This window comes from Artemia sp. Qi Xiang Cuo, chromosome 17 (genome assembly GCF_049724085.1).
Source record: "Artemia sp. Qi Xiang Cuo chromosome 17, ASM4972408v1, whole genome shotgun sequence".
Classification (NCBI taxonomy): Eukaryota; Metazoa; Arthropoda; class Branchiopoda; order Anostraca; family Artemiidae; genus Artemia; species Artemia sp. Qi Xiang Cuo.
The window spans coordinates 62,764,680-62,778,293 of record NC_142810.1 but is presented as its reverse complement, the minus strand read 5'-3'; the positions used below and the strand labels follow the sequence as shown (position 1 = coordinate 62,778,293).

Below are 13,614 nucleotides of genomic sequence, written 5' to 3'. Positions count from 1 at the left end.
ATAAACATTTCAAAGGTATGATAGAACTTGCTGGTAATGCAAGGTTTTGTGAACTGCCAATATAACTTCAGCCCCCTCTCTTCATCATAGAATCGGCTGTCCCCCCCCCCCCCTAAAGAAGAATCTATGTACGCCCATGGCCGCAGAAACATCTTTTAAAGTATCCGCCTCCGCCAATTTCCCCTCCGAAGGGCACTAACTTTCGAAGATTTCGCATAAATATTGTGTGAAAAGAAATATAACCTTCGGAATCCACAACTTGTGCAAGACCAAGAAGCGTTTTAAACCTGAAATCACTACTAAATCCTGATTTACAACTCTATAAAGATAAAGAATTTGAAAATTGTATCTTAAATTAAAAATAAATCCTAATATGGCTTCAAATATTATTTAAATCATTAGAATTGTGCCTTTAAATCTACAGTGACTCCAATCTGGGGGATGGCATTTGTCCCCCTTTAAGCTCTCCCCTTTTTTAGATTTCGATGAATACTCTGTTTCGGTCTTTTCATCAACAATCTCTTTTTTTGCATTTTCATTGATAAAATTAAGTTTGTATCCTTGATTTTTAAAAATACATTTTACCTTCCTCCAAACATTTTCTTGAGTTGTTGCCACTATGAACCTAGAGTCAAAGAAAAGTAAACAAACCAATACCAAGGAATTTATTTTCCAAGGTTTAGAGAGGGGGGCTACTTGTCATCTTAATTTTCTGAGTCCACAAATAGTGGGTGCTAAACCATGATAATGTAAGGGGGCAATATTTTTCCGTTTTACTAATGTAATTTTCAAAATCTATGAGGGCAATTTTGTTTTTTAAATTTTTTTTTTTTTTTTTTTTATTATAATTTTAGTTCCGATCTGGTCGTAGAACAATTTTAATGTTTCTTAGTTAGCTGGAGAAACAAGAGATTTCAAACTTTAGCGTAAAGAGCGAGGTGTTCAGGAGGGGGCAGCCCCCTTCATATACGAAATAATTTCTGTTCGTTTTAAGTTTTAATGCAACTTCTTACTTTCAGTTGAAAAAAACTTCTTCTTTTTTTTTTATTTAATATCCGACCGTTTCTTAAACAATGCCAAGATATCTGGCTGCACCTCCATCGAGAAATTCCCATCCCCACGGATTTATCCTCTAAATAATTCAATCATGGTCAAAATTTACCCGGAAAATTAACCCCTAACATCTCTACTTGTAATATTTAATATCCGACCGTTTCTTAAACAATGCCAAGATATCTGGCTGCACCTCCATCGAGAAATGCCCATCCCCACGGAGTTATCCTCTAAAAAATTCAATCATGGTCAAAATTTACCCGAACAATTAACCCCTAACATCTCTACTTGTAATATTGAGACTCAAAAGAGAAAGCAAGACATAAAAACAATTTTGTATAGGAAATTTGGCAAGTTCTCCCACTGTAAAATTTCCTCTGAAAAGTTCACCCACTGGATACTTCCCTCCGCATGAAAACCTCCCGCGGAAAAAACAGCAGAAATCAGGGGTACCAATTGGGACATGGGTGTAATATCGGTACTCTTCTATTAAACGGACTCTTTTATGTACGGCAATACATACCAGTCACGAAATAGATTGAGACGCGTGATGAAAACAGGTTTACAATGTCTTCTGCGATATAAACAAAGGCAAGAACTGTATTTAAATTGTTGTTTTTTGGGGCTTAGGGGTTGGAAAGGTACCTAGGTTATGTTAGGTTACGTATTTAATATATGGTATGCTTTTCTCCCCACCCCTACCCCCTAATGTGCAAATATATAGCCCAAATTTGTTTCTAAACTATTATATATTCATCCTATTTTTTTTTTTCATTAGCATTAACCAAACTAGCACTATATAAAAGAGTCTGTTTAATAGAAGAGTACCGTAATATCTCCTCCGTTTCACCTTAGATTTTATTCTCCCCTGAGATCTTGAAAAATACCATTTTGATAGGCTATTCTCATTGAAAAAAATGCTCCTCTTAAAATGAAAAAAAAAAACATTTTTCATTAGAAAAGTCCTCGCCCCTCTGCATTTTTGTATGCTGGCACCCGTGTTTACGACCCGCTAGCTTAATAGCGTCAAAGTATAATTTTAGTTCCGATCTGGCCGTAGAATAATTTTAATGTTTCTTAATTCGCTGGAGAAATAAGAGGTTTTGCATTTCCTTGAGACAGTAGTCTCTGAATAAAATCAATATTAACCAATAACAAGTGGCTATTCCAGTAAGGGCGGAGCTTAAATAAAAAGGCGGGGCTTGTATATTCTCGGATGATAACACGATGTTTTTATTCTAGTGTATTTTTGGTATGTGAATGTGGAAGTTTGAAAATACAATTCGGCTTATTGAGATTAAGTCATGAAGTGGATGGAAGAGACTATTGCAACAACTGTTTCAATGCTTACATCTGTTGGAGATAACAAATCTGACAAAGTAAGCTCAGTCATTATTTTGAAGGAAAAATAAGGCCTACTTGCATGATATACGCCCTACCTAATGTTCTTCCTATGTGTTTCTCTGACGCTCAATCCTAATGAAATATACCAAAGTAAGATAAACAAATTTAATACTTAGAAACAAATTTGGGCTGTATATTTGCTCAATAGGGGGGGGGGGAATTATAGTGGGGCTGCATGCATAATGTCATAGGTACATTTATTCTGTTTATTATATAGTAAGAACTGTTTTCTAACTTCACACTGTCCAAATATGGTACCCAAGGCCGTACTCAGAGGAGGGCGGGGGGTTAGGGGGGTTTGGAACCCCCTTTGAAATGTCTGTTTGACTCGTAAAAACGCAACAAAAATGGATATAAACAAATTGTATTTGCTTTTTTTGAAGTTTTTTGTGTAACCCCTCCCTGAAATTTTTTTTTGAGTAAAACTCCCTCCGAAAAAAAATCCTGGGTACGGCCTTGATGGTACTTGTGCCTTATATAAAACACACTTGAGAATTCTGATCGCGAATGATGCGAACATGAGACCAAGAAACTGGTCAAGCAACTTCTTTATACCAGAAAATTTGCTTTGGCTCGTTGGAAAATAAATAATAGCTATATTTTATTTAAGTATTTAGTCGGTATTTTGATTAGATTAGAATAAGTTTGTTTAGGTTACGTATTTAATATATGATATGCTTTACCCCCCCCCCCCCCTCCCATAATGTCCAAATGCATAGCCCAAATTTGTTTCTAAGCTATTATATTTTCATCATGATTTTGTTTTATTTCATTAGCAATAACCCAACTTCACTTCTCGAGTGTGTTTTATATAAGACACAATTACCTCAAATGCTTTACCCCCCCCCCCCCTTAATGTGCAAATGTATAACCCAAATAATATATTTTCCATCTATTCTGTCACTTCTCTTTGTCTTGTCTCACGCTAAGCTGAAAGCAACTACCAAAAAAAAAAAAAACTGTTCTATAATGCGTCAATGAATGAACAACATTAGGTTGGGCGTTCATCATACAAGTACCAAAAATAGTTTCTTTTAGTATTTTCGATAAAGTTTCCTTTTCTCTAGTAATTATTAGCTAGAAGATGAACATAACCAGAGCTGTTTCTAGGGTTGGCAAAATCAATTACAGCACTCCCTTCCCGACTCAAATACAAGCAAAAGAAGCCGAATCAAAGTTAAAAATTTGATCAAAGTCGGCAACCCCCCAGCCACGGTGCTCGGGGCAGCTGCTCCCCTTTTAACTGCTCTGAAAATAACCCCCAGAAAATTTTTCCCATGGGTTTAGGAAAATACCTATTTTGCGCTATTGTCTTGTTTGACAAGAAAAAAACTTGTTTGGCAAAATCTTTACCCCAGGCACAATTGATTTCAACTTTCAAATAAAACACACTTGAAGACTGAAACCCAGTAACACAAAAGTTTTATTCCTCATAAACTGGGAAGGGGGTAATGTATACAAAAAATACAATTGCAACATTTTTTTGTCATCAATGAAGCATCTTAATAGGAGTGTAAAAATATAAAATCAAAGGTTTTTAATGTCAGATCTCCCAAAACTGTGGGTGGGGGGGGGCTGCTCCCCCACCTGGACCTATAACCGCCACTGCCCAATGGCACTTGTAGACATTTTTTGAAGGGAGTTGGTTTAAAGGCTATACAACAATTTCCGTGGGGAAGGTTTCTTATTCTGATATACATCCATGCTACTTTTATGTCTTTTGATGATAGATTTTTTTTAAGTATTTCTTATGGAAGTAAAAAGCGAAATTTAAATTTTTGAAACTTTATTTTTATTAAAATAAAGTAAACGGCACAGTTGACAAATTTCGTTAATAGATGAAATTTTTTTTTTAACTAGGTCTACAAATTTTTGAGAGACAGAAGGGGAACACGAATCGATATTTCGCCCCTGGTGCAAAAGAGGCCAGAACTGCCACTGAGTGGTGGATAGGTTCTTGGAAAAACACTAGCAATTTGGGATACCCCATATATCCCGTTCTCCGCGAAGATTAGTATAGCCTCTGATATTTATAGGTATAGTGGCATGATGTTTATTGAAAAAGATGTCAAAGGGCAGAAACAAAATAGATCTTGACCTAGCAACAAATAAAATGACAACTATATATGCCTCTAAAATCGTTTTTCTTTTTTTTGCACAATCCAGGCTTCATTTACCATTTCGCATTATTTATAGGTTACTATAAATTTCTATAAACAAAACAAATTAGTATCTTTTTTTTTTGTTTAAGTTTTCTCGTTTTTGTGTTATCTGTTTGATTTATTTGAGCATTGTCTTTAAGCAAAACAAAGGAGAAAATTAATGGAAAAATATTTTTGGTGAAAATTCGCGAACATTTAAAGGCGAGCGGTAAAAACTTAGAGCTGCATTCTGAATGAAGTGCAAAGAGATAGAAGGCTGGGACTAAGAAGCACGAGCAAATACTATCCGTGGACTTTGTTTGGTACTGAACAGGGACGCCACTAGATAAAATGTTTGGGAAAATTAATGGAAAATATTTTGCCAGGATTGTTTTTGTTTTCTTTTTTTTTCGAAAAAGAAGTTTGCCTGGATTGTTTTTGTGTTCTTTTTATAAGGTATTTTTCAAGCTCTGCGAGGAGGATTTTTTCTCTAGTTGCACCGCTGCTTGAAATAGTTCCTTCGTTAGTAATGTATTGCCTCCAACCAGATTAGTCTAACAGGATTGTAATTTACGATGGGGCAGGAGGGTAACTGCCTCCCAGGCTCCAGTTTGCCACTAACTCAGCTGAAATATAGCGTCTTCAAAATCTTGTCTAAACTAAGAATAGGCCTACATAATTCAACCATCCACACAGAGCAGTTCTCTTTTGTATACCTTTGCCTTTATGGTACTATATGGTTCATTTTCTATTTTTCACTTGGTCATTTTCACTTGATTTGGCAAAATCGCATCCAACTTTGCCCCTCCCCCGCCCCCCTAGGATTTTGCCGAAATTACGCCCCTGTAGTTTAACATACTTAATATGCTGTTATTTATGTTTCCACAAGGATGGAAAAATCCCGTTCCCTACTACCCTTAGAAATAATCCCTAAAACTGACAAATTTATGCATTTTCAGTTCCACTTTTTAATTAGACTTTATATTAAAATAGAAATGTTTGATGTTATGTAGCTGTGAAACAAATTACTGTTTTATTTCGCTAGAGATACTACTATATATAGTAGTTAGCGTCGGACTTATTTGTTAGCGTTGGATACTACTATAATTAAATACAAAAAAAAAGATTTCTTTAACTGAAAGTAAGGAGCGACATCAAAACTTAAAACGAACAGAAATTATTCCGTGTATGAAGGGGGCTGTCCCCTCCTCAACGCCTTGCTTTTTACGCTAAAGTTTGACTCTGCCTCACAAATTTATTTTTTTTAAACAATAAAAAACGCCCCCGGATTCATGTACCCACACCCCATTCCACTAAGAATAATTACGACGCCAGTTTAGCACTAACTGGCAGGACACATCTCAACTTATTTTATGAGTGAGCAAAACCATCTAACGAAAAAAAGTTGTAGGTAAAAAAGACGTCTGATTTTGGGGGAGGGGAAGGTCTTCTCCATTTACCTCTCCACCCCCTGCCCAAGGGGATGTGCCTGTACCGAAGATACTGAATTTGGAAACATCCGCATGTCCAGAATATATTTTTATATAGAAATAGTGGAGATAATAGTGGAGTGGAGATAAGGAGTGGAGATAAGGAGATAATAGTCTGCTCATTCGAAAAACTCCCTTCGAAAACCAGGAAAATGATAACCCTAATTTTGGGGGATATTTAGGATTCCTCCCCTTTCCTGACAAATCATTTAAGGAGTGTACTTTTTCAGTGATGATTGAGCCATTGTTACTCAAACATTATGCTTGATTAAAAAAAAAGTAGTTGCGGGAGGCGGGGGTCACACTATCCCTTATATTTAATCAGCTCCTAAGCAAACAGTTGCAACTTAGTATCTAGTTGTAACTAAAGAGCGATCCTTGACGATTAATATTATAACTCTAAAAAAATGCAATTTTGCAGAATGATGTGTGACCTCACACACCACCCCTTCCTTATTAAAAACTAAATAAATATTATTAATAGTAATAAATTAAATTCGCACTTTTATTAACCTTTTTGTAATAAATATTATTTTACCTTTCTCTTAACATCCAAAAGATGTTCAGTCGCCCTAATGCTCACTGGTAAATAATTCCAGACGGCAATTAGCCTATAATGAAAGAAGGTCTAAAATGGCTAGGCTCCGTCTTATGAATGAAGGATGGCATTTTGCCAAAGATTTTGCTTTTTGGCTATACTTCTTGGGCCAGTTGAAAATTAGCTCGTCCTCGATCAAGATGGGAAGAGGGAAGGATTGAAATAAAAATAGAACTTCATGGAAATAGATAAAGAGTGAAGCTTTGAGTAGACTGGAGACAGGGCGTGCGCAGCGAAGCTGGTCTCAGGCGGATTGGTGCTGTAGTAAATTGCTATGAGTTGTAATAAAAGTAGTATTATTTATTATATTTAGACATAAAATACCGGCTCAGAGATCATATGAAGTTGATATTCTTGTTCCCGAGACTGAAAGAAAAGTTGTCTCCGAATGGGTTCAGAATTGGTCACAAGACAGAAAACTTGAACTCCATAGGAGGGAGTAAACACTGAGGCTTTATGCAGATTGAAGTGGAGGCAGGGAAGCCCGCAGAGTGGCCTTGGGGCATGTAGGCCTGAGAAAACAAAGATAATTTTCGAATTTCTGAGCATTTTCACTCAAATTAAAAATTTAGATAGTTCTTATGATTAGGCCACCTCCCCCAAAAAACAGTTTTTTCTGCAGACGTGCTTAGGTGGGGGATGAGTGTCTCCATGAATTTTGGCCCCAGGTGGGTCAGTGTTCCAATGAGTTGTTAGTTGTTTATTTCTAAGCATAGAGGTATTTTAGCCGTCAAAGACGCACAAGAAAACTAATTACTTTTCGGCGATTTTTTCCAGTGGCACATGCCTAATGACGCATCTGCCTCTCTTTGAAATAACCTCCCTCCTTTGCAAGTGTTTATTTAACGTCTTAAAGTTTTCTTAAAGAGTTGGTGAGACTTGTGTAGTTTGTGAGGCTTGCTGTGAAAATGGATTTCGTCTCTGCCGAAACTAAGGACAACTAGTGTCATCTAGTGTTACCAGGTAAAACCATGTCGTAAGAAAGTATCATATTTCACGTCATAGGGAACTGGGATTCTATCCTCCAAAACAGAAATTTAATCCCTTTCAAACAGTTCGTGGTAACAAACTGTAAGTAAGGAGCGACCCGGCTCAATGGTAGCCGAAACTCTTAAAAACTGAATTTTGATAACAATAGATACGCCAAAAGAATTAGATTCTTAAGCTGATTTCAAATGTATAAGTTTCATCAAGTTTTGTTTTACCCATCAAAAGTTACGTGCCTGACAACATTTGCCTTATTTTCAAAAAGGGGTAAACACCCCCTAAAAGTCACAGAACCTTAATGAAAATGACACCATCAGATTCAGCGTAACAGAGAACCCTACTGTAGAGATTTCAAGCTCCTATCTGTAAAAATGTGCAATTTTGTATTTTTTGCCAAAAAAAGATCATGGATGAGTTTTTTTTTCAGGGGTGATCTTATCGACTAAGTGGTCGTAGAATATCGTGGGAGGGCTCACTCGAACGGAAATTAAAAGTTCTAGTGTCCTTTTTAGGTGACCAAAAATTGGAGGGCTACTAGGCCCCCTCCTAGTTCAGCATGGTTGAAAATTACAATAACTATGTCTTTGAGGATGACTTAATCCCCCCTAGTTCCTGGGGGAAGGGCTGCAAGTTAGAAACTTTGTCCAATGTTTAAATATAATACTGGTTATTAGGAAGCATACAGAAATTTTCAGAGAGATTTTTTTCTGGTGGGGGGCGGGCTGGGGGTTACGTGGGAGGATCTTTCCATGGGGGAAGGAACATTTCTATGACGGGGGCGTCGGATTTCCAAGCATTATTTAAAAAACAATCAGAAATTAAATAAAAAAAAAACAGTTTTTTCAACTGCAAGTAAGGAGCAACGTCAAAACTTAAAACCAACAAAAATTATTACCGGTACGTATATGATGGGGTTTCCCCCCTAGTCAATACCTTGCTCTTTATGAAAATTTTTTTTTAGTACTTTCATAAGAGCTATTTATTCTAATTAAACAGCCTTTGTGATTAAGGGTCATTCTTAAAGGATTGGAACAAAATTCGAACTTTAGCGTAAAGAGCGAGGTACTGACTAGGGGGCGAACTCGCTAATATACGTAATAAAAATATACGAATATTGAAGTTCATTACGTAAGTTATTTCGTAAGATACGTATATTTATTACTAATAAAATTGTTCGTAAATAAAATTAAAAGGTCGAGTACCCTTTTTGAGTAACCAAAAAAATGGAGGGCAACTAGGCCCCCTTCTCCTCCCCTTCCCTCAAAATCGTCCGATCAAAATTTTGAGGAAGCCATTTAGCTAAAAAAAAAAAAAATTAATATGCAAATTTCGTTTTAATTAGTGAGCCAAAATAAAAATTTGCATTCATTCAAAAACGTTCAGAAATTAAATTTTAAAAAAGCCAGTTTTTTTAACTGAAAGTAAGGAGCGACATTAAAACTTAATACGAACAGAAATTTTTTCCGTATATGAAAGGGGGTGTCCCCTCCTCAACGCCTCAGTCTTTACGCTAAAGTTTGACTCTTTTTCACAACTAAATTTTTAAAAATAATAAAAACATTAGCGTAAAGAGCGAGGCGTTGAGGAGGGGACATCCCCTTTTATATACGGAATAGTTTCTGTTCGTTTTAAGTTTTAATGTTGCTCCTTACTTTCAGATAAAAAAAACTTGTTTATTTTATTTAATATAGTTAAGATTGCAGTATCGGATGATTTGTCCCTAACCACGCATAGGACTCCCGAAGGCAGAATCAGAAGATCGCTACCTGCCTCACGCAGACTCTTGGTTTGCATGAAAAAAAGTTTTGATGGTTAAATTCCATTTTTGAGTTCAAATACTTCCAGTCTATTTTAGAGTCTAATTCGGAATATTTTTTAAATCTATATTTACTCTGGATATATAGACTCAATCTTTGGAGCTATTTACAATTGTAGTTTAGTTCAGACGCTCACGTAGGATTTTTTTGGAGGGGGTTGGTGTTCAAAAGATGTGTTTAATGGATAGTCTGAATAAGGACTGTAACAAATTTGGGGGGGGGGGGTATCTTGGGGGTTCGATACGCACGTCCCTGGTTTAGCTCTTATTTTTCACATAGCTTCTTAATCTTGTTAGGTTGAGTCTTAATATTTTAATGGCCTTTCTTATTTTTTTGTAATATTAATTTTTTCTTTTTCATATTTTTCTTTATTTTCATTTCGCGGATTCTATTTTTTGCAGAGTGACCTATCTTCACCAAAAAACTGCGAATCCCCGACTGAAGCTGGATGTGCCTCATGTGGTCAGCCAATTACCGACCGATATCTTGCACAGGTTTCTTTTTCTGTTTTTAATCCTCATAATTTTTGTTATTTTTTTCTACCATATTTTTCTTCTGTTTGGATAATTTAGTTTGTGATTTTAAAGAAGCAAGGAAATGAAAATAAAAATACCGTTTGGCCTCTGGACCCTTCGTAGGGCTGTTAATACCTGAAAACCGTGATTTTAAAAGATTTTTCTTTTTATTGTTCCAAAATGATGAAGTTTTTAGACCATTATTGAATTATAGTCAGTGTTGCAGAGGCTAACTGTGAAAATAAATAAGTAAAACAGTATAAACAAGGAATTTTAGCGCTCTTCATCCGTAAAAATTCAAACATTAACAATCTGTTGTTCTCAAAGACAATGATACCTTTAAGGAGTGGTTCTCAAATTTATTTAGACACTGTACCCCTTTTTACCCACAAAACATTTTAGGTGCCCCTTCTCAGTTACCGGTACTAAGTAAACTATAGCTAAAATATAAATAAAATTGCCAGTCTAGAGTTAAAGGGTTGTTTTTTTTTTGGCCGACTGCGTACCCCCTAAAATACTTTGCGTACCCCCAAGGGGTATGCGCTCCACAGTTTGAGAACCACTGCTGGCTTAAAGGAAAGCTGCACCTTCTTAAGTGGTTTGCAGCAGTGTGTTTCAAATTATTATTTTGGCCATTTTTCACTACATGATCAAATAATCAAAACCTGAATTTGGGTGTCTTCTTTATATAAGTTTGCTTCCCTCTTTTTCCTTATTTTACACTTAACCTATACAAACAATCGGATTTCATTGTTGTTGTCTGGGGTCTTCAAACAGTCTTTTTGGTTAATTTTTTTTTCTGTAAACTGTGAATGTTATTGCAACATTCATTTATTTGTTAATACTTATTACTTTTTTTCTTTGTTTTCAGGTTCAGTTTTGTTTTGTTTCAAGGTACCTTGGTGTTTGTTTCAATATATACCATGCCGTGTACAAATTTGTTGGAAGAACGGAAGGGGTGGGGGATCTCCAAAGTGTCAGATTTACTTGAAAGACCTTTCCCCCTTTCCCCTAAAAATGTGAACATTTTAAACTGAAAGATGTTAAAAAAATTTTGAAATTTATATTTTTTTTAATTCGAGAAGTTTCTTCTTATCCCAAACTCCCCAATAAATTGAAGACAGTCTTGAATTATTATGTAAGGCAGGTATGCCTACACCTCGACGAACCCTTTCAGTCTCAACATATTGCCATTTTGTTAATGCTGTTTTTTATAGTGATGTGTTCGAGGGGAGGACAACTCCCCTTATATTTAGGATACAATAAATTATATTTTCTAATTGAAAAAGTAAATTTGACGAATCAGTGTTTCAAATACAATTAAAGATTAGCTCAAACAAAACTATTAGTAATTGTCCTATATATGAGAGTTTTGTCCCTCCCCCCTCACTTTTGGCTTAGACTATCTTGCGCTTCAATGCTCTAACACACGAGAAAACGAAGGCGAAGTTTTATTTTTTATTTTATTTTTTTTAATCTTAATGCTTAGAGAATGAAAAGGTTGGAACGAAAATTCATGAATAAATTATGAATGAAAGAAAGTATCCGATTTCATTTCATTTCACTTAACAACTTGGTTTATGCTGATAGTTATTCCAACTTTGATATATGGGGAACAATGATATTTTAATTGTCTGAAGTACTGCATTTGTGGTATAATATTGATAGTTCTTTCCCCTTAGGCCAAATGGAAACATTGACTTATAACTTGTCTAACATGCTGAATATGTGGTTTGTTACTGATAGTCGCATCCCTTAAGTCAATGCAATTGTTGATGACTTGGCTAATGTTTAGCATCTGTGGTCTAATATTGGCAGTCCTTTTCCCTCAGGTCAACGAAAATCAAGCACCTGACTTGGCTAAAGTGCTGCATCTGTGGTTTATTATTGATAGTTCTATCTTCTTAAGAGAAAGAACTTGCCCATGACTTGTATAAGTGCTGCATAATTGGTTTAATTTTGAGAGTTATTTCCCCTTAGGCTAATTAGAAACAATGGTATATGACTTGTCTAAGTATACTACATCTGTGGTTTGATTTTTGGTACTTATATACCCTTAGGCCGATGGAGAACAATAGCAAATGAATTGTCTTAAGTGCTGCATCTGTGGTTTATTATTGATAGTTCTATCACCTTTAGAGAAAGCACTTGCCCATGACTTGTATAAGTGCTGCATAATTGGTTTAATTTTGAGAGTTATTTCCCCTTAGGCTAATTAGAAACAATGATATATGACTTGTCTAAGTATACTGCATCTGTGGTTTGATTTTTGGTATTTATATACCCTTAGGCCGATGGAAAGCAATAGCAAATGAATTGTCTTAAGTGCTGCACCTGTGGTTTTATATTAATAGCAATTTTTCCTTATGTCAACTATGGAATATAATTTATCTAAGGTGCTGCGTCGGTGGTTTAATATTGACTGTTCTCTCCTCGCTAGTCAATAGGAAACAATGCCACATGACTTGTCATCTAAAGCGCTGCGTCTGTGATTTAATATTGATAGCTCTTTTTTCTTAGGTCAAGATAAACAATTGGATATGACTTGTCCACAGTGCTGGATCTGTGGTTTAGTATTGATAGTTGTTTCTCCTTAGGCCAATACAACACGATAGCTCATGCTGTCTAAGGTGCTGCAGCTTTGGGGAAATACTATGAACAGCTAGCTACAGATGCAAAAAATGAAGACGAGGCATGTGCTATTGTTTCCCACTGACACAAACTTCAGCTGCATCTTTGGTTGAATATGTTTTGTTGTATCCTTTTGTGTCAATGCAAATGCAGACGACTTGTCTAATATGCAGCATCTGTAATTTAATATTGGTAGTTCTTTCCTTTCAGATGAATCGGAAACAATGACAAATGATCAATCTATGTGCTGTCTATTTGATTTAATATTGATAGTTCTTTTTCCTTGGGTCAATTGGAAACAGTTGCATATGACTTGTCTAAAAGGATGCAACTCTGGTTTAATATTTATAGCTATATTAGTAGAAGTGACCCTAGTACTCGTGACAGGACCACGTGGTCCTGTCAGCATTTTTAATACTGACGGGAGTCCAAATAAGGGCATAGCCTCCCTAGGGAGAAAGATTGCGTAATCAGTCAATGACCTCTTTTTCCAAGGTCGATTTATTTGATGTTTCTATGTGTAATAACTCCGGATAACGGGAACAATGTTATTGATCTAGGACTCGAGGGGGAAGTGAATTCCCGAGAACTTGATTGCGTAATTAAAGTGTGTCAACAACAACAACATCGACCTTGACATTCGCTGAGAGCGTGCACTTACAACAACAACAACATCGACCTTGGAACACCTATGCTGTCGACCTCAATTCACCTATCGTGAATCAATAATTCCCCTTAGAAACAACAAATTAATTCCCCTTTCTTGACAGTTCAATCAACCAATGACATCATCTGTCAGACTTTAAAAATTTTCGCATAGAAACGATTCTCCAGGAATAGATCCATGTCATTAATGTCATTGCCTCGGAAACAACTCTTTTGATCGAACTCCAAATGATATTAATAACCAAAGGCCATGGAAACAATTCTCCAAGAAACATCTTAGCGATGAATTGTTTTAGCGCGGGAATCGGGTTT

The 13,614-nt window shown here is 36.0% G+C and overlaps 1 protein-coding gene across 2 annotated transcripts in view; it reads left to right on the top strand.

Annotated features, from left to right (window-relative positions):
- LOC148942448 (LIM/homeobox protein Awh-like) overlaps window positions 1–13,614 on the top strand; it is a 135,018-nt gene that overhangs the window by 19,354 nt on the left and 102,050 nt on the right. The window contains exons 2-3 of one of the 2 annotated variants that reach the window (XM_089103037.1): window positions 2,296–2,432; window positions 9,892–9,984. In XM_089103037.1, the coding sequence (XP_088959163.1) occupies window positions 2,358–2,432; window positions 9,892–9,984 (168 nt within the window). In that variant the 5' untranslated portion in view covers window positions 2,296–2,357. Of the gene's footprint in view, window positions 1–2,295; window positions 2,548–9,891; window positions 9,985–13,614 lie in introns of those variants that run through there. The other variant, XM_089103038.1, reaches the window with a different exon arrangement.